Below are 21,036 nucleotides of genomic sequence, written 5' to 3' on the forward strand. Positions count from 1 at the left end.
TAAACTCTGCTAGCAGAAGCCATTGATTGGAACTCTGTCTAAAGCTGAGGCTCTGGCTGTTTCTCATGCATTATTAAATGACCAATTAAGAGTCAGTGAAAAATATGATGCAAATGCTTATTTTCCCATGTCAGTCTACATATGCCAAGTAATGGAAATTTTACACTGAAGTACCAAAATAACAAGCAGAGAAATCAACAAAACCCCATAGAAAGAAAAGCAGTTCTCAGCTCTTTTTGCTACTTGCATATTAGCACAGAGGTTAAATAAAACAAGTATTGTTTGCTTAATGTACAGATTATGATAGCCTGACATTGTGACAACCTTCTGGCACATCGACACACTGTTGCCCGGAGGACTTGGGCAACTTAGATTTCTCATGAAGGAGAGATTTCTGATGAATTCACTGGGGTGCAGCTGCAGTTTAGGGGAGCTGCTCTGATCTACAAGGTAACAGATAGAAGGTGTGATGTGACCAATGCCCCTTTGGGCTGCAGGGAAGAGGGTTTGGCAGTAGACTCAGCAGCAGCTCAAAAAACTAACTTGTGCTTTGCTATCCATCACTGGATGTTAGACTTCTTCTGCATTCCCACATTTATGCTTGTAGTTGCATGGTATTATTACACTAACTCAATAATAAAAATAGCAAATACATAGTAAAATAGTTACAAAAATAGCAAACAAGATAGATATCTTGCATCGTTCCACTTCAAAAACATTGTCAATGTTATATAGAAATAGTAGACTTTCTTTTGCTAGATTCTTAGTCACAGTCCTTATTGAAGACACTACGTAGAATCACCGAATGGTCGGGGTTGAAAAAGACCTCAAAGATCATGGAGTTTCAACACTCCTGCCATGGGCAGGGTCACCAACACTAGAGCAGGCTGCCCACAGCCACATCCAGCCTTGCTTTGAATGCCTCCAGGGATGGGGCATCCACAACCTCTCTGGGCAGCCTGTTTCAGTGTGTCACTATCCTCTGAGTGGAAAACTTCTTCCTGACATGCAAGTCATCGTCATTTTAAGGCACTATAAAATCTAGGTCTCAATACAAAGCCTGCAGAAAGCTGCATGCAGCAGTTAAGGTGCCAAGACTAGGAACGGCTGTACTGCACTGAGCTGTACTTGGTGACTCTGGAGGACTTGCTCAGCGTGGAGCTGTTAGGAGGTGCCCCCTTCATGGCAGAGCCTGCCTGGCTCAGCAGGGAGTCCGCGATCAGCACCTGCTCAGCTCTACCAGGCCCTGCTGTGAGGCCACTCTCATTCACCACCACGCTCTGGCCCTCAGACAAGGTGGGAAAGCTCAGTGAGCCCTGGTCAGTGCTGGGCACAAGCACCCTCTCCCGCTCCCTTACCACCACATACTTTGAGTCAGGGAGGTCCTGAACTACCACGCTTCCTACTCCAGGGCCTTCTGACGTCACCATTGTTTCTGTAACCACCATGTTGCTTCCGGGATTCAGTTTGGGGATTTCCACCATTCCCCTCAAGCTCGAGGCAGGGGCCAGCACCCTCTCTGTCACCACTATGTTCTCCTTAAACTGGGGATCTGAAAAGCTGGCAGCTGAGCGGGCAGGGCCCCCTGCAGAATAGGATGTTTCCGTCATGGTGACATTGGTCTCTGTGTAAGGTGTGGTGAGGGTCTGGGCACCAAGCTGCCCAGACTGCGATGAGGAGGCTGTCTCCACCAACACCTCCTGGGACACAGCCTCTGATCCTACACCACCTCCCACCTGTGCCAAAGGGGCAGGTGAGAAGTAGCTACCAGAGACTCGTTTGGAGCTGAAAGCCTTTTGCTCATCAACACCAAAACTGGATTCATTCTTGGAGCTAGTGTCTTTCATGTCGATGCGTCTGCCTATGCATATTTCCGCCAGAGTCTTAAATTTGTCTCCTAAATCGTCAAGAAAGCGGTCGTCGAGGTCACCCTCAATAAAGCTGCAGCAGCCAATGGAGCCATGGGGAGAGCCTGACTCCCCCTGAGAATAAACCAGGAGACAGTCCCTTGCAGCTTGGGCTTCATCTTCTTCCGCAAAAGAGACAGCTTTCTGAAGATGGGAAGCAAAAGCAAGCAAAAGTTCATTAACAGCACTTCCAGATGTAGTAAACTTGAAAAAAAAAAAGATCAGGAATGCTTGGTCAAGGGGTTTTATAATAACAGCAACTGTCAACCAACCCAGAGCAGTGCCTAGAACTACTTTTTGCTTTTCTGAAGTTAGTTTGAGCTGGACAGTAAAGTGATGAGAAGAAAAAGTACTTCAGAATGAAGTACCATTTATGATACTATTCCTTCCTCACAAATAATTTACTCACATTCTGGTTCAGTGAATGACTCTCACATGTAGTTAGGTCTTAGTGGGAGAGGGCCAGTGCCATTGCCTGAGAGCATCGTAACATTTAAGAGCACATTTCTTGAGAACAGGCTGACATGTCATCACCTGCCATAGCTCTTTTCACTTCTGTAGCCTGCAGGATCACACCCAAGGAACCAAACAGCAAACAAATTACTGAGTTAAACACTTCAGTATGTACAGGAACATACTCCAGCATACACACTGGCTCTACCCAGGCCACTATGGAACAAGAGGATTTATATGTTCTGACTATGGTGTTTCCAGGGCAAGCTCAGTCTGAAGGCAGCACCTGCAACTGGGTTGCTGCTGATCCTGGCACAAATCTTTGCGTGTTGTTGCAGCAGGTCCAGTTGCAGGAGTGAAGGTAGAAAATCCTCTGGGCCTGCTGAACCAGCTTTACTAATATGGTTGCTGGCTCATGCTCAGAGCCACTCTTTTGCCACATCTGAAGTAGTGCAGTGCATATTAGCTCAAGCATCTGTGTAATGTGGTATAAATCCAGATCCAAACTGACTATGAGTATTTATCTGCATTTGATCCTGGGAGCATACACATTATCTTAGATGCCTCTACAGAAATAAACGCACACGGAACTAATTGGTTCAGATATTTTTCTGATTTGTTCTTTACTCTTTTCTCATTCATTTTTAATTCTGTATCTGAAGTGTTTTATCCACCCGAATCAACAAACCTGTTAGCCTCCTGTATAATATTTACTAAGCACCTCCTGCAAGACTTCAACAGGTAGCTATGCTCAGAATGCCTTAACATTCAGAAGCAAAAAGAGCAGAAGGAAAGTGTAACTGCTACTGTTGTGTCTGGCCACCTAGATCTGTAGTTGAAACACACAGGAGATACACTAATCCTTCCCTAGCCTGAGGTGACTCAAACCTGCACAGCTACTCCCCTGCCCAGCCCCACTGTCAGCCAGCTGTAAAGACTGAAGCTGTTTAATTTGTAGAGTTGAAGGACAATCTCTATGCTCCCTGGCATAAAGAAGTGGAGCCTTCCCTGTAAGTAGCTCACCACCCTAAGAACTAATAATAGGTGCTTTTATATAAAGAGAAATAGTTGCAATGAATAGGATTATCCTATTGTTCCATGGTTAGGTCACACAAAAAAAAATTCAGAAAACAGATTGCAACATATGCCTGATATGCTTCTGGTGAATTGCCCTTCACCCGAACTACTGCACAACCAGACTAATCCAGCACTACCTCACCAGTTATTTTTACAATGCAGGCCCACCCTCTACTATTTGACATCAATGGCTTATCTTTCAAGAACTTACTCTGTGAAAGGTTTGCAGCCGTGACTCATGAAGAGTCACCAGTGCCTCCCTTCAGGACAGTTAATATGCTCAAGTCCCCAACGTTTACATCACATCACCTTCCTCGTGGCTTCTTCCTGGATAAGGCTCCTTGGTCACTGCTAAATATTCTGGATCCCAAACCTTGAGAAGAGTCTTGTCAATGGAGATCTTGTGAAAACCCGAAGATGCTACAAAACTCAGCACTGTCAACGTCTACATCCCACATGTAAGCCTAAATCAGAAGTCCTTAACATCCTACCCATGTGCACACAACGTTGTATATACGTAAACAATCTTGACAATGGTCAATCTTTTTGTGTTTGTAATAGCATAAAAAGCATAAGCATAAATCTCAATATACTGTTATTCTCGAGTCGTATGCTTACGTCAGTGATGTAGTCTCTCAGAAATTCTTCATTCGTGGCTCCTGCAGATCCCATGGCCACACCTCCTCCAGTCACCAGGTTGCCTTCTCCAGCTACCATGCCTTCAGCCCCTCCAATTGCCATGGTTCTGGTATGGTAATCAACACGTCTTTGCTCTTCCCATCCTTCCCTGGTTATCGTGCTGCTGTGCCCTCTTATGTTAGAGGCAGAACTGCTCCCTCCCACTACAGCTTCCTCTGCATTCATTCCTGCTGCTGCTGCTGCTGCTGTTACTGCTGATGCTCCGCCGGCCGCTCCTTTCAAGTTCCCCAGTGCAGTGGGTAGCATGACACTTTGCATCAACTGCAACAACAACACAAATGAGGATGTGACATGAAAGCTGGGCTGTCTTCAAGCACATGGAGCTCACCAAACCAGCAGCTGGGCTGGGTGGGACCTGGGAGGGTGCTGACTTAGAACATGTTCGAATCTGTACTTATTCATGTTGCTGCAGAGCGGAGAGCTTCCTGAAAGAGGGTGCAGCTTCCATGACTGTGTTCCCAAGAAGGATCACAGAAGTATTTCTATAGGCCATTGTTCATAAAACTCCAAGGGTTGAGAATGAAAGAAGAGGGGAAAAAAATAAGTAAGAAAAAGACTTGTGAAGCTCCAAGTGTGCTCAGCTTTCCAGCCCTAGGGGAGCATGCACTGCCTGCTGTCCCTGTGATGCTACCTGGCCCTTTCTTTTTTTCTTGGCATCCTTGTTACGTCCACAGTCTTTTCATCAAGAATTTTGTGTGAGCGTTGGCACTAAAATCAAAGCTTTTTACCTTACTTTTTACTGTCATGCAAAAACAGGCCAGTGTCATGCCCTTTTTCAGGCTGTGTAGGATAACAACAAAGAAGAAACATCTCTAGCGTTCACTGCTCTCTGCTGCATTCCCTCTGCATATTTGAAGTTTTTTTCTGCCTTTATAAAATTTATAGTAATATTAAAATCATTAATTTATATTATCAATCCTTTGTTTAAGAAGATAAACACACAAGAAAGTAATATAAAATGCAACCTGAAACTCTGACTGGTAATAGGAAGCTAAGCTTTATAACCTGTTCTTTCACTCTTTACCATACACTCCCCAACAGGCAATGAGCATTCCAGGCTTGCAGATGCAAATAGCATGGATGCTTTTCCCACATTTTATCTTCTAATCAGATGCTATCAGCATGCGCTTGATTCCTTTGCCTTTACTTTGGGATTTTAACACTATGGTTGGCATTTCTAGAGCTGCTGTTGGAATTCCCCTTCCGTGCATCCTTCACAGAGCCTGACAGGGTTAACTTTAATTAATATTGACATGTGGCTAAAATCTGCTTTGCAGGTTGGAAACATTAGCCCATTATACGGTAGAGATGAGTGCAAAACTAAGCACTTGGATGGAAATCAAAGCCAAATGCTATTAGGGAAAACCTGCCTTCTCCTCAGGAGCTGCTCCTTCACTGTTCCATTTACGCAACATCTCTTCACTACAGTCTGGTATTGCAGCAAATCCCTTCTTTGCTCCTGAGCCACACGGACACAACAGCAGTAATAGTGGAATAACTGCAGAGAAACAGAAGTTTGACATTAGTGATGGGCTGATTAGGGTCAAAGCATGTTAACAGCCAATACTGAAGTCTGGCCAGAAATGTATCTTTAATGGGTTAACGAACGTCATGCAAATAAATAAGGAATGCTGCCAAGTTCTCCAAAGTTCAAGGTATTTCCTGGAAAGATAGGCAGGGATGGTTTTCTAAACAGTGAACTGACAATGAACCTGCCGAGAGAGGTGGTGGAGTCTCCTCTGGAGACGTTCAAGACCCACCTGGACACCTACCTGTGCAACCTGGGCTAGGGAGCTGCTTTGGCAGTGGGTTGGACTCGATGATCTCCAGAGGTCCCTTCCAACCCCTACAATTCTGTGAACCTGTCATTCTTGCAGATGATTGTGCATGTATTTATCTATACTGCTACTGAAGATCTCATATAGCAAAACCAGCCCCCAAACTGCACACTGTACAACCTCAGCATTTCCAACTCCTGTCTCGTTATTAACTAGATGGAAACACCTCCATATAGATTTCACATGACGACACCTGTGAGTGGTCACATTTACAGTGCTACCTGGAGAGCTCCAAAAAACTCAGTTTCAGGAGGAAAACATACTTCTGTGGAATTAACTTTCTTTTGTCATAGCTAGTGTGCTGCTACTACAAACGACAAATTACTGTCCTCTCAAATACAGCACTAATATATATGGCCATACCCTGACTGCAAGTATTTCTCTCCTATGTTTCAGCCTCTGCCTTTTCTTACCAACATGAGGAACTCAATTATGTGCTACTTGGATTAAGGAACCAGACCTGGCTCTGTAATTAGGGAGAAGAGGGAGAGCAGTTTGAGTGGGAAGAGCTAGGGTTCACATAGGAAAGTGTGGGAAATGCTAGAAGGACTCCATAGTGCTACCCACCTATTATTTAGAGCATTATAAACTAATATTACCAGTTGTACACATTCATTTCAAAATATGCAGCTTCTGAATGTTTCCCAAATTGACTGGAGATCTTCCACAACTGCACACAGCCTAGGAGTTTACACAAACTACATCAAGATGATAAAATCCGGGAGCAGAGCAGTTGGTTCCCCAGTGCTTTGCAGATTGCATTCATAGTGCTTCAGATGTAACACAAAATGATTACTTACGCAGCAGAAGCAGAAACGCCAAGATGATTAGAGCAATTGCTCCTGGTCCCAGACCTGCTGACCCACCACCAGTAATTCTATCTTTGCATCCGCCGTCAGCAGTACACGTGCAAACAAACAGTTGCAGGGACTGTGGCTGAGAACAGCTGAGCCCTTGGAAATCCTGTATTAGCAGGGGAACTTCAGCACTGCCTGCCTTCAGGTTCTGGGGAACCAACCGTACGCTGGTGGCTAAGGCACGAGGGTGAGGTTAAAGAAAAGGGAAAAAAACACAAGAAATGAATGGACAGGAAGTTAACTCCTGTAAACCTTCTCAAACTCCCAATAAGCACCCTTCAGTCGGGACCAATCAATACAACCCAACTTAAATATATACCCACTGCAGCATATGTGTTTTTTTTTTTTTCATCAGGTAATTCATGCTGGTAACAAAACAGCCATGCTCTCTTGAAGTCTCAGAAAATCACAGAAAAGCTTTGCACCAGCAGAGGCCATCACATAAGATAGCATGATTGCTTACAGAGCACTGACCTTCACTTCATCCAGTCGACTAAAGGCTGAATTCACAAAAATCTACTTCTGTCTTTAGGAGACTAATCTGCTGTAAGCCACTGGCAGACATGTGGTCATGTCATATCTAGGACAGGACTGGGCAAGAGGTGCCCTGAAGACCCCAGATGAGGAAGGTGAATGCCATCTCTGTAATTGCTGCTAGTTTGGCTACAAGCACGGTGAGGAAAGGTAAGATTCCTTCTCAGTTCTAATCTGTGATTAGGACTACACTGACTGCAGTGTTACGCTGTAGGATTAAGGATGACAAGAACCAATCTGAGAACAAAAGTGTATCTTCTGGTGCTTACAATCTACCTAAAGCATTTCCTTCAAGTGTTTCCCAGGATTGTATGAACAAGAATGTAAGAAGAAAATGCTAATGTAGTTTTGAAATATTAAAATAATTTATGATTTACAATCTACATATCATTGGATCATCAAGCTAGATTAAAATGGTCCAGCTGAGGGAAGACAACAGGCCCCAGAACATGACTATTTTTATAGCTGTTAGAGAGAAGGGATCAGAAAAGAATCAATCAATATTGACATGTTATTTCACATGTGTTTTTTGGATTTTTTTTTTTGTCCAAACCAGTCAAACAGTCAGTTTTTTTGGAATTAGCAAAGAACAAAACTCCCAAAGAACTCCAGATAACTGAAAGTAATTCCAAATGTTTTTTTCTTACCATTTCTGGCTGCAATTCTCCACTTTTTTGCTGTCCCTTCTGGCTCATCAATGACAGAAAAGCTGAAGGGAGCACTGTTTGGGTAACTATCCATATCACTAGCTGTAACATCAACAAATTTTGCATCTGAACACACAGTCTGCACAGGGTTCTCAATAATTGGACAGTTATCATTCTCATCTTTGACTTCAATGACGACGGTGCCAGTGACTGTTTTTGTAGGAAGATCTAAGATTACAAAATATGAAAAATAAAATCAATATTTGACAAGCACGGAAGTTTTGTCTTAAAGCAAAAAACTTTGTTTTCCAAAGCACAAATAAGTTTATGGGAGCAATGTTTCATACCTGATGTCAGTGAACACCTTGACTAAAGTTCTTCTAAAGGCTATCTTAATGTATAAAATGTATTTCTTGTGCATAGTTACACAATAACAAGCAGGTTATAAAGAATTCTGACTAGATGTACAAGAAGTTGGGAGAATCTTCCCAACGTAGCCTTCTGCTGATTCTCATGGTGAGATACTGACAACTTCCACCTTGACAAGGATTTTTCTATCATGCTAAGTCTTCGCAAAACTTGTTTTTAAAGTTCATCTACATTCTGTAAAAGAGAAATAGACATCCTGGAAACCCAGGCTAAGGTTTGTCCCATTTCCTTTGTCTCTCCTATAAATACAGAGCCTATGGGAAACTGCACTGGGCACCTGATTTATAGGCAGTTGAAGATAGGGACATTAAACCAACTGTAGCTATAGAAATAGAAACTAAGCCCTAAAAAAAACCCCCAGGAAATTAACAAAATACATCTGATCCAGCAGTGCAAAACCAGAACTCTCTAAACTTACCAGTAGTTACACCCAACATGGTAAAAGTGTAGGTACCATTGACTACGTAAACTGATTCATAATCGAGGTTTTTGGCAAGTTGGATTTCACCTGTTTTTGAATTTATTGTAATCCAGTTTGCTGGGTCTCTTCCTTTGACGTATCTGATTAAAATCAGATTAAAAAAAATATCACACATATGTAAAGATCAAAACAACCACCAGAAGAACAAGCAGCTTAACACTATGCCTACCGTTCATTAGTGCAGAGACCAAACTCTAGGCTGAGGTCTGGTGCTCCTGCCACTGTAATTGCATTAATCTTAGATTATAAACCTACCCTGGATGTTGAAATCTGCTTTTCCCTGTCAAGACATCCAGGACATAGGTGTGGCAGTGCTACTGAGTGAAACAAGAATGCTTGTTCCACTTGAGAGGCAGCGTGCTGCTGGCCATGATGCTCCTTTTCCCCTGTCCCTGCTTCCAGCCATGGATGAGCAGCAGCCCCCAGGAGAGGCTGTACTATAGACATGGAGAAAGGGACCCAGGATTAGGTTTGTAACCCTGTCAGTTCACACCACTTCTAAATGCTACCACAGCCGTACTTCAACGGTGTTGTAGCTGAGAAGCTGCAATTCAAAAGCTAAAAACAGCCACATGAATGCATATGCAGGGTTATCACAGAATCACAGAACTGTAGGGGTTGCAAGGGACCCCTAGAGATCATTGAGTCCAACCCCCTGCCAAAGCAGCTCCCTAGCCCAGGTTGCACAGGTAGGCGTCCAGGTGGGTCTGGAATGTCTCCAGAGAAGGAGACTCCACCACCTCTCTGTGCAGCTGTGCCACTGCTCCGTCACTGCACTGGGAAGAAGTTCCACACACATTATCTACCCTAACATCTTTTTTGTTCAGTTCCTGTGTGTTTCTGTATATAATGTTTCTGCACGAAAGCACACACAATTTCAGCACAAGCACTTGTCTTACCATTTATGGGAAAACAAACAGGATTCTCAAGTCAGACATTTTCTGCATAATACAATATTGATAGCAATGGTGTTTTTTCAGTTGTGAATTACGTGTAGGAGAGAACAGATCGCCTTTCAAATTATTTCACATCAATACACGCATTTTCACGCTAAGATGTAGTTTCTGACACACTCAGTTATAAGGGTTATAAAAAGATTCTTACTTAATGTGCACTGCTGTTTTTCCAGTGTCTTCATCAATGGCTTGATACTGTCCAATGACCTTGCTTACTCGAAGGCTCTCACTTGCCTCAATAATTTTTGTGCCACCGGGGAATACAGGGCCCTCCCGCACATCAATCACACTAATCCTGATTGGGATTGTTTGTGCTTTATAACTTTTTTTAATGGATTTGTGGAATTCTGCTTTGTTTGTTACAACGATGCCCAGGTTTAGGCTTTGCATCTCTTCATAATTCAGTGCCTAGAGCAATCAAAAACAAACAAGAAATCCATCAGAATCTGATGGTATTTGATATCGAGACAACATCAAGATGTGTAACATTTAATGCTGGTGGAGGAGGATACAGTGGAAAGAACTGTTCAGCATGTTACTCTCAATTTAAAGCACCTCTTCAAGAGTACATAAAGATTACTCCTTCTTTTTCCACGGATAGCGCCACTGATATGACTTGGTATTATTAAATTAACTTCAGGGCTGTGCAGTGAGTCCTACATATATATTTTGCATTTACCTTCAGTGAATCCCTACTCAGAATTACTCTGCTCTTCTATTTATTTTTAATGATTTGGTAACTCAGTAATGCTTGTAATTTATTTTTTTTTTACTATTAGTACTTTCTTTCTAATAATTTTCAAGTTTCAGATAAGGAAACCAGAACTGAAGAAAAAAAAATGAAGCTCAGCATACTCTGCATTTTCAGCTCCTGTCACTAAAGAGGAGTGAAAGCTCCATGGAAATCCACAAAATAAACAGTCTGTAGCCGTGGCTCATGGAGTAGGTGCTGCCTGCAGCTATCTGTGGCCACAGGAATGAATAAACTAAGACAACCAAGGAGAGTAAAAATGTGGGAAAGGTTACAGCATATGTGCTACAAGCACTGCTGCCCAACAACAACGAAGATCTGGGGATTTCTGTCCCACTGGATACACACTGCCACCACACAGAATGTGGTGGACAAAAGTACTACTTTGCACAAAATTACTGAATACACCACCAAAAAATACAACAAAGGAGTATCCACCACGTACATTTGTAGTTTATTTACTGGCTATAAATAATTTGTAGGTCAGTCTCTACTAAAGGGACTCGATTCTCTAATATTTGAAGACTCCAAAGAATATACTAACCTTCACAAGAGTCAAAATTCCTTCATTTGTTCTAGTATCTGTTACTATACGAAAATAGCCACCTTCATTACCAGAGACAAACGAAAAGTTTGCCAACCAGTTATCAGAAAACTCTTCATCTTTGTCAAACACTTTTATCCGCATGATTTCCACATTTGCTTTGTTTTCTTCAACTCTTCCTTCAAACTGCAAGGATAAAAAAAATAATAATTTAAAAAGATGTCTTGATCTGCCCTACTTTATCAAGGCAAGAAAGACTGCATAAGGTTTTCTTCAGCGGTGGGATACCAGCAGAAGTACCAACACACCAATGGTAAATGTACTTACTGCATGACTTTCAAGCACAGGCAGGTTGTCGTTGACATCCAGAATCTTGATTTCTAAAGAGCATGTTGCACTATTTCCATCTGCTGCACCACCACGGTCTTTCCCTTCCACCACCAAAGAATAACTACTCTGTGTCTGTCATAATTAAAAAAAGAAAGAAAGAAGTGCATAAACTAGTCTAAATTTTTGTTGCCTTACTGTATTATCTGTGTATTACTTTAGAAAATCTCTCAAGCAATGGCAAATTTAAACCCATCTTCACTCTGCTATTAAATCTTACACACACCTCTTTCCACTGGAGTACAGCTGAGCCTTAGAGAAGGGTCTGTGAGTTTTGCATTTTCCTCCCAAATAGTTAGACTGTGATTAAATGGAGGAAGGAAAAACTGCAGTGGCCACGAGCAGGACACAGCGATACCTGCACATTAAGACAGAGCTAGATGCAGGGATGGTGTCCTCAGCTGCAGACAGCTAATATAAAGATCACCATCTGCTGGCCAGAGAAAATACATGCAGACAAAGTAAGAGAAGCTGCTGACAGTATCTGGCTTTCAACACAGCACCGTTCCTCATCCTTCGAGCCCTGATTTGTACAGCAAGCCACGAAAGTCTAGATTCAACTGGCAGCTTTACAGATGGTGATCTGGGTGTTCTATCCACAGGCTCACCAGCAAAGAAACGATCCCCCAGTGGCATGTAAGTGCTGTCCACTGCACAGAAGGGACAGAAAACAGCAGCCACCGACTGGAGCGAGGGAGGAGACAGGGCAAGCTTTACCTCATCCCCTCCCAAAGTCAATGGAAAACATACATCAGTCAGACAAGGAAGGTCCTTTAAACCAAACTGGGATGAAGGAAGGTGAAAAGCACCAGAAGAATGCATCAAGAGATCTACGTGTGTATATATATATGTTTTACCTCTCTGTCAAGGTTTATTGTTGCTACTTGAACCTCGCCAGTGTCTTTATTCATACTGAATGCAGAACTAGGGCTTTGGGAAATTATCTTGAAAGCAATTTTGGAATTCAGGTTATTTGGTTCATCTGCATCTGTTGCATTTAACCTCATTACAATTGTACCTGAAAAAAACCAAAAACAACATAATACAGTATTTGGTTATGCTCCCATACACTGGCAAGTATGTTTACTGTAATGTCACAGTTAAAGAGAGTGCTGCCAGGTACACTGCACAATTTTCTGATGCCCCTACCTTTGCTTATTTAACAGAGCTGAAGAAGTATTCATGAAATCCAATATATGTTAAAAACACATCCCCTCACAAACAAAGCTACACTGTTAACACATCTGAAAGTCATAGAGTTCAACCCATAATAACTACCCAACAAGTTGAACTCTCACAAGAGTTCTGACAGAAAACTTAAGATACTGTATAAAGAAGAGGGAAACATTAGACAGTAAGTAGCATTTCCCTCATACATCATTCTAAAGGAAGAAGAACAGCATTTGTAAACGAACATCAACAGAACAACTGCTCTTCACTGAGTGATATGCCCTCCAATAGCTTAATTCAAAATAAATGGTGGCCCCCATGCTGCAGGCTCCTTATAAGTACGACACAGGATACTGTGCTTGGAAAGGGCCAAGCTCAGCATCCAGCACCATTACTTGGGTTTGAGCATCAGCTGGAAATCAGGAAGAGAGACAGTTACCACATGGCTGCTATTGATCTGAAAGGCAGCTGGGGGAACTCAACACCTCATGCAAATGGATGGTCAGTAATTTCTACCTTCAGAGTACCACAGCATTGAAATGGATGTTGTATCAGGTTATTTATTAGGATGTTTTACTCTGGAAAAGTCTATTACTACAAGATCTGTTCTTATGTTTACTGTCATTAATAGGAAAATTGTCAATAACTTTTTCTCTGAGGTTTGGGTCATGGTCACATACTCTTAACATCAAAGTGCTTCTCCAGACTATTAAATAAAGGTGAGTTTTTCTTAAACACAGTGGAGTGTGTTTAAAACACCTCTAACATAGGCTGGAATTGCTAGGCCAGATGATGGATGGAATTCCACATGCAGTGTCTACTTCAGGACTCAAGTCCCCAGCTTCGTGGCAGCTTTGACCCAAAAACAAAGTTGGCATAAGAGGAAGTCTTGTTCTCTGTTGCCTTTACATTCACACTTAGCCTTAATCACAGTGGACAACTCAGCCCTAAATAAAAACATGTATTAAAACTTGGATAACCTGTCTTACACAGGCAAGATAATGCACTACATTTATTACAGATATGCTGCTGCAATGACTATATTCACTTCTTTCCTTGAATGTGTTCAGAAAAGGTAAAGAAGAAAAATATATGTATATATATAAAATATTACCTGTTTCACTTAATTCTTCAATCGAACCAACAAAAACTTCATGTGAAAACACTGGAGGATTGTCATTTATATCTAGAACTCTAACTGGGAGGTCTATTGGCTCTTCCAGTTTTGCTCCAGTTCTATCTAGAGCGTGACCTCGCAACTGAAATGATTCGGACAGAAACAATAAGAAAATGAGTGACTGTAAAACATGTATGCCAATACATACACGAAATATATATCAACATGTATTATATATAAAAATATTAGGAATTATATATATATATATATGTATATATACACATACACACATATATAAATGTCCAGAAACATTAAAACTAATTGACGTAATATATCCATATATTTTTTTTAAAGGAAAGAAGAGCACTTTTAATGGGAAAGTTACTATTCAACTTACATACAGGACTGGAGTCTTTTCTCTGTCAACCCTTCCTGTTATATTCAAGTCTCCGGTCTTTCCATTGATAACAAATAGTCCAAAAGGGGGCTCTGTAACTCCTTGACCAGATATAGTGTAAGTTACCACTATCCCTGTGTCTTCAAAATCAGAATGTATCTAGGAGGAACATAATAAATTGAAAAACACAAAATCTTTTTGGCTATTTTCATAATAAACAAACAAAAAACAGTGTTAAATACAATTTTCCTACATTCTTTTGTATGTGTAGATGTTGAGATGAAAGCAGAAGAAAAAGTTACACAGTCTCTTTGAAGAACTAGTCCAAGGGAGACTAGAAATGTGATGGACAGTGCAACAGCTGGGAACTGCAGAACAAATGGGTTTGCGGGGGAAGAAAACCCTGACTACCTGGATAAAGAAAGCTGGATAGCATACAAGTGCAAAGAAGAGTCTGACTGCTCCATGTATACCTTTCTGTCCAATCACTACCTGCAGTTCTGGGAGCTTGGATAACCTGAACCAGAGCTGAGTAAATCTGAATGGGTGGTAGAGTGGAAAAAAAAAATACTGCATTTTCTAAAGTATTATGAAAATTGTTGACTAGGAAAAGATGAGAGACTCAGCCAAAGCAGACTTCATGAGGTAACTCATTTGAAGAAGGAAACATGCCAGTTTTCTACTAGTGCTCAACAGCTCATTAAATTGAAGAAACATCTATGTCTGCAGTTAGGGCAGCCACATCGTTATTTTATATTTTCAACTCTATTTGTATTGTGTATTTCTCTCTTTTCTGGGCTTACTTTAGCAATTGGATTCCTATAGGAATTGTCTTCCTCTTCCCGTACGAAAGCAGGAGGGATCCTCCATTCTCGCTTCTGTCTGACAAGACTGTCGGGATGAGTTAATGTGCCACTCCTGCCACTTTGATTATAAATCTGTGAAAAAAACAAGACAACGCCAGCATAATATCTAGTCATTTAAGATAAGCACCTTATTGCTGTGCTAGTCCAGGCTTCTGAATATCTTAGACTGTAACCTGGGCATTTTGCTTGCTCAAAGCCACATGCTGACCTTACCATTTATTTCCTTCCAAGGAGGCTATACACTGTTTTAATAGTTAGCAATTTTGAAATAAGACTAGCCTTCTGAGGCACAACTTAAAACTACACATTCCTGAAGTTGTTTAAAGAGAAAAACTACAGTATTTTCTTCATCAGGACATACATATAAAACACGAGCTTTAAATACACAGGCACATTCACGTGACCAGGGTATGTTCTGGCAGATTTAAGTGCTTGTCACCAGATGTGGAATGAAATTTGCCACTGATACTGTTTTAAACAACTATTTCTGCCTTATTATGCTGTTTAATGTCTCATCAACACAGATTAATACTCAGATTCTTCCCTAATACAGGATACATGTAATATGCAACTCTCACTGTCTCAGCTACCCTTGCCCAGCTACCCCTCATTCCTGCTGACACCCTTCTTGTTCCTCTTGCCCTGCTGGTCTCCAGATCTACAGCAAACACTCTCTATATCATAGCAGTTGATTTAATTTATGGAGAGTTAAAAAAGATATTTACAAATGGAACATTTTGGCTGAATTTCCTTGAAGCTGAATGTCACTCATTTTGATAGATGAAGGCTTGGTCCTTGTCTTTCATTTGTGCTTTCATTTTGTTACCCATTATACAGATTTCATTCTTCAGAAAATAGCAGAACTCAGGATACTTATCAACTGAAATAAAGCATGTCTTTGACATTTTTTTATTTTTGGTGAGCCCTTCAGGCACTGATAAAGAAAAACACGTTTTCATTATCTCCTACCTTCCAATGGAGTCCATTTCCACAATTCAGACAGATCTGTAATGAAAGTCATGACAATCATTATTATTAATTCAGTGTCACTTCAGCATCACATTTCTTTACCCATTAAGAGCACAGGACAGCTATGCACCAGGGCAGAGTAGAGGGGGAGCATCACCTCCCTCAACTTGCTGGCCACCCAGTTATTCCTCCCCAGCTGCAGGACTCTACACTTGCTTCTGCTGAACACCACTAGACATCTCTACACTTAACTCTCCAGCCTTTCCAGCTCTTGCTGAACAGCAGCACAGCCTTCTGATATGTCAGCCACTCCTCCCAGCTATTTATCATCAGCAAGCTTGCTGAGGGTGGATTCCATTCATTCATCCAGGCCACTGAGAACACGTTAAATACTTTTCATTTTCTCTTTGACTGGTTTTCAAACTGCTGACTGTGCTCTTACCATTCATCCTTTCTTTCTTACACTGATTGCTACATCATAGCATGATAGAATATTTCAAAAAGCTCTCTCATTCTCACACAATGCAGCACAGTGGTGGACAAGGTTGGGATAAGTAGCAGACTTCCACAACAAAACTTTTTCAAACACCAGTTTTCCCAGGGTGTACATCTTGAAGACAAAAATCAGCAAGCAGAAGGTTCCTTAATGCATTTTGAGGGCTGCAGGTTCTTATACCTTAGATCAAGGTTTTCCTATAAATATTCTTAAGCATATTATTCAAATGGATTTTTTTTAATTTGTTTTTCTGATTAATGAGATAATACCAGCAAGATAATGCCTAACAGGAGAACACTGGTTTTCCAGTCAAGGTTTTCCAACAGGAATCATAACACTTTAGGAAGCTGAATACTTGTCAAAGTATCATCTTGAACATCCCTATCTGCTATCACAAACTGAAGGGACAAACAATGAACAGAGACAAGAGGCACCAGGCGAGAAGCTTCCTTGTATCAGAAGACCGAGAACCACAGTGTAAACTATAGCATCTGAAGTTTGCAAATAGGTGGACTAAGTGGACTGAGCTAACTTAAAAGAGCACATCAAGGAAGCAGAGAAAACTCCATTAGTCATTCGAAACAGAAAGTCTTATAAAACAGCCTCAAGCATTCTGTTTTCTTGCTAAGAGAAAAGGTGATTTTGCTTTTTTTACTTTTTAACCTGTAATCATCTGCGGTCCATGGGGAATCTCCTAAGGAATTTTAAAGTGACCTACAATAGGTGTTTAACAGTGGGAATTTTATTTATGAAATGCAAAAATCCACGTGGGGGAAATATAAAGATGTATCCTGCATTTTTACTGAAAGTTTGTAGAAGACACTAACATTTTAAGATGAGGAAAAACATTTTTAATGAATTATTTTTCAGAAAAAAAGTCACAAACTACACGTGTTGAAATTCAGAGCTGCCTTCTATTTAGTGACTTAGTAGGAAACCCCCTATCTGTCACTTGGTGTGAATGACAGCCTCGATACAAAAACTCAGACATCTACTGATGAAATCTATTGATGACACAGAGCTTGGAAGGCACTGGCAAAGGACAGCTGGATTGTTACAGAAAATTAGTCAATGGAAAGTAATACTGCAGAAAAGCATCTGGAATAGGTGGGGTGGCAGGGGAAAAGGAAGGAGTGACTGACCTGTATAGGGAGTGCAAGGCTGCTCTTGCGCAAATACATGCTCGTGTCTAGTGAAAGAAATGACTGAAGAGACAGATTTTGAACACACAACTTCATTTTATACTGTAAAGATGCAGAATGAGTAAGCAAGAAGGTGTGTGCACCTATTTGCTTTGCTATGAAACTAGAAACTCCCCCTTTATATGCGGCCTTGTCACACATTGGTCAGTATGACGTTGAAAACCACTGGCAAGTGGACACCCTGCACACTTAAAAGAAGCGGGCTGAAGTTACATTAGAGGTTATCTCCGAGTCAATCTCCCTGCCCTGGGGCAGGATGAGTAACACCCACCTGCTGCATGACATCTGTTTCATGTGTTTCTTAAACCTAGTGATAGAGATCGCAGCATGGCTGCTGAGAACCCAACAGTACCCAAGTAAAGCTTCGTGGGCTTTACTTCAGACTAAAATTAGCCTGACATCATGGACAAAACAGCCACGGAGGTGATGGAAACATCTCCCAGGACAGTTTCAAACTCAAAGAATCAGACTGACACACTATGGAGATTTGCTTCAAATGCACTATTTGATCCAACCAAATAGGTGCACTCTACATCCACTGCTATGCTTCCTATTAACAGGCACTGAAACAGCTACATTGCGACCTCCTAATCTCAAACTGAATCTCTCTCTTTGTCATGGAGATAACGTAACCAGGGAAAAGCACAATTCCCTCTTCATGACAACTACCTTTCACATATAAGAAAACTTATCATCCATCTCACCCACCATCCCAGTTCTTTAGTCTCACTATGAGAATGATAAACCAGGATTTCTTGAATTTGTTACTTTTTTTTTTCTCTAGTCTCTCCTGCAATAATTCAATTTCTTCTGATGTACGGCATCCGAGATAATACATCTCTTTAGTCAAACAGATAAAACTGTAGATCTCAGGTATTCCACACCTACTTTCATATCTCACAGTAGCACTGTCTTTTTGTTTGCTTTTAAAGAAGCATATTTTTGGAACACAAATTAGGCTGTTTGGAATCACCTCACTTTTGCTCTTTCTTAAACTAAGAAGCTCAGTTTTATCTGTTTCACAAAATCATAGAATTGTTTGAGTTTGAAGGGACTCCCCTGCAATGAAAAGGGACACCTACAGCTAGATCAGGTTGCTCAGAACCTGGTCTAGCCTGACCTTGAATGCCTACAAGGATAAGGCACCACCACATCCACCACCAGGTAACCTGCTCCAGTTCTTCACCACCCTTAATCGTTAATTTCTTTTCCTTACATCCAGTTTAAATCTCCTGTCTTTTAGTTTGAAACCATTAACTCATTTCCCCTTCTCCTATCACAACAGACCCTACTAAAGAGTCTATTTCTTTCCTTCTTATAGACTCCCTTTAAATACTGAAAGGCTGCTTCTCATCTCCCTCGCCCTGCTGGACACACTTCTTAGGATACAGCTAGCTTTGAGGATTTGTTCCTATGAATTCTGAAAAGAAACTGCTTCTGATGGTGACCTTACAATAGTGATTCCAAGTATTCTGTATTGATCTCCATCACATCCAGTCTAAAGTCTAACATGAAATATTAGGGAGGTACAATCTAAGAAAACATCCATAAGAAAAAAAAATCTCAAATCCTTTCTCTCAAATACAGAACACTTTCTAGGATGTCCTCTCTTGAAGACACAATGGCCACCTACTAGTGCAATGATCCTCGATGGCTGTGCCTGTGTGACAAGGCCATGGATACAGGTGTGTGCCCCGGACATGACCTGCGTTGGTCCCAACAGGCACAATTGCTGGGCATGCCCTTGCAATTCTGGAGAAAAGTCAGAGGTAGAGATGGGAAAGCTGCTGGGACTTCTATACAGTCCTCAGGACTGATGCTATGGATGTAGACCACAGGTAGAGAGAGAGCACAGTCAACCAATAGATGTTTTCCAGGAAAAACAAGAAAGGAAGAACCTGTAGTTCTTAACACGCCTAATGTGGAAGGTACTTTGAGATAATTATTTTTTTAAAAGCATTTTGCTTTTTAGTTGATTCTTGCAGTTTTGCAATTACCAGTGCCTTCTTTGCATGTCTTTTGACACCAGTGGAGTCACTTGGGATGCCCATGCAAGCAGTTACTTTCACCCACAATGGGGTTGTCTTCATTAAAAACCACTGCACACAAGAACACACACACAAAAAGGGAACACCCAATAGTGCTTCTCTCTCTTGACATCAACCAAACAGGACAGTTTTAGTTGCTAGAATATTACATCCTGCATTAAAGCCATAAGGCAACAGGTCTCCAATCTAACTAATTTTTGGGACCTTGAACATGAGAAATCCTGCCCAGCTCCTTGCCCCCAGACGGGCCTGGCCTCCACCTTGCCTGGGCAGCAGCTGCCCAACTCTGCAGGCGTTTCACCAGGCTGTGAGAGAGAGCAGCTCAGTAACACTTCTGATGTCAAGGAAAGTTTCTTGGAGAGTAGCTAGAAACAGCCAGAAGACATCAGTCCAAACCAAACCCAAGCTTTCCTTGGTCTCAGTTCATTACAGAGCTTGCTTCGAGCCTGGAAAGTTATTCTGTAGGACAAAAGGACTGAAAGGTCAACGGCAGAGAATGGAAGAAAAAAAAAAACACCTGTGTATCCTGGACTCGTTAAGTGCTTCGTATCTTTAAGATTTCCAGTAAACATTACATACGAACACTCTTCCCTCCTTCCAACAATTAATACAGCTTACAGACAACAACAAGACAACAGTACCAACCCCCTAAATCTTCCCGAAACACCGAAATAACCCACCCTAAATTTCCCAACTTTCAGCTCTCCCTTTCGCCTCTCCGTCCCGGGGAGCGAACCCAAGAGGTGCCAAGCCTCGACGGGAAGCGCCCTTCCCGCGCCCCGCGTCCGCACTACGAGCCCCGGGGCACCGCGCAGCGCCCGCGCTTCCCTCCCGCCTCCCGCCCGGGCACGGACTCACCAACACCGCCAGCAGCCGCACCGCAGCCGCGCTGCCCCGCGACATGGCTGCCGCCTGAGCGCCGCGCCCGGGACCGGGCTACTTCCTGAGCCCGTCCGTGGAAATGGAGGCGGCCCAGCGAGGGGCGCGCTTGTAGCCGCGGGTGGGTGGAGAGAGCCGCCGGGGAGTGGGCAGGTAGCGCCCGGCTCGCCCGCCCGGCCCCGCCCGGCTCGGCCAGACCGCAGGGAGCCCCCGGCACCGCCCCGCAGAGAGAGGAGGAGGTGTGCAAAGACAGCTAAGCGATACGTTCCTGAGTGACTGATAGGGGAATATACTCTTTCGTGGGAAAACAAAACGGTGAGCCGTTCTAGCAC

At 42.2% G+C, this 21,036-nt stretch overlaps 1 protein-coding gene across 1 annotated transcript; it reads right to left on the reverse strand.

Annotated features, from left to right (window-relative positions):
- Window positions 1–902: 902 nt before the first annotated feature.
- On the reverse strand, window positions 903–20,728 carry DSG2 (desmoglein 2). The gene is made up of 16 exons (XM_065752655.1): window positions 20,540–20,728; window positions 19,775–19,876; window positions 16,080–16,115; window positions 15,048–15,182; window positions 14,245–14,403; window positions 13,845–13,989; window positions 12,418–12,578; window positions 11,501–11,635; window positions 11,174–11,359; window positions 10,027–10,286; window positions 8,860–9,002; window positions 8,013–8,240; window positions 6,775–7,005; window positions 5,507–5,634; window positions 4,056–4,397; window positions 903–2,051 (listed from the first exon to the last, which is right to left on the reverse strand). The coding sequence occupies exons 1-16, from the start codon at window positions 20,726–20,728 to the stop codon at window positions 1,098–1,100; spliced, it is 3,534 nt and encodes a 1,177-aa protein (XP_065608727.1). The 3' UTR covers window positions 903–1,097.
- Between the last annotated feature and the right edge of the window lie 308 nt (window positions 20,729–21,036).

Source organism: Cyrtonyx montezumae, unplaced genomic scaffold, assembly GCF_038088225.1.
Source record: "Cyrtonyx montezumae isolate F1298 unplaced genomic scaffold, pur_monq_1.0 scaffold_8, whole genome shotgun sequence".
Lineage (NCBI taxonomy): Eukaryota > Metazoa > Chordata > Aves > Galliformes > Odontophoridae > Cyrtonyx > Cyrtonyx montezumae.

Bases quoted from the DNA above. Each gene is read 5' to 3' on its own strand.
- DSG2 (XM_065752655.1), bottom strand. From the start codon at position 20,728: ATGTCGCGGGGCAGCGCGGCTGCGGTGCGGCTGCTGGCGGTGTTGGTG. The intron at 19,877-20,539 runs GCGAAAGGGAGA...TCTTGTGTGCAG, and splicing joins TCGCTCCCCGGGACGGAGAG to TGGTTTTTAATGAAGACAAC. The intron at 16,116-19,774 runs GTAATTGCAAAA...CTTTCATTACAG, and splicing joins GACATGCAAAGAAGGCACTG to ATCTGTCTGAATTGTGGAAA.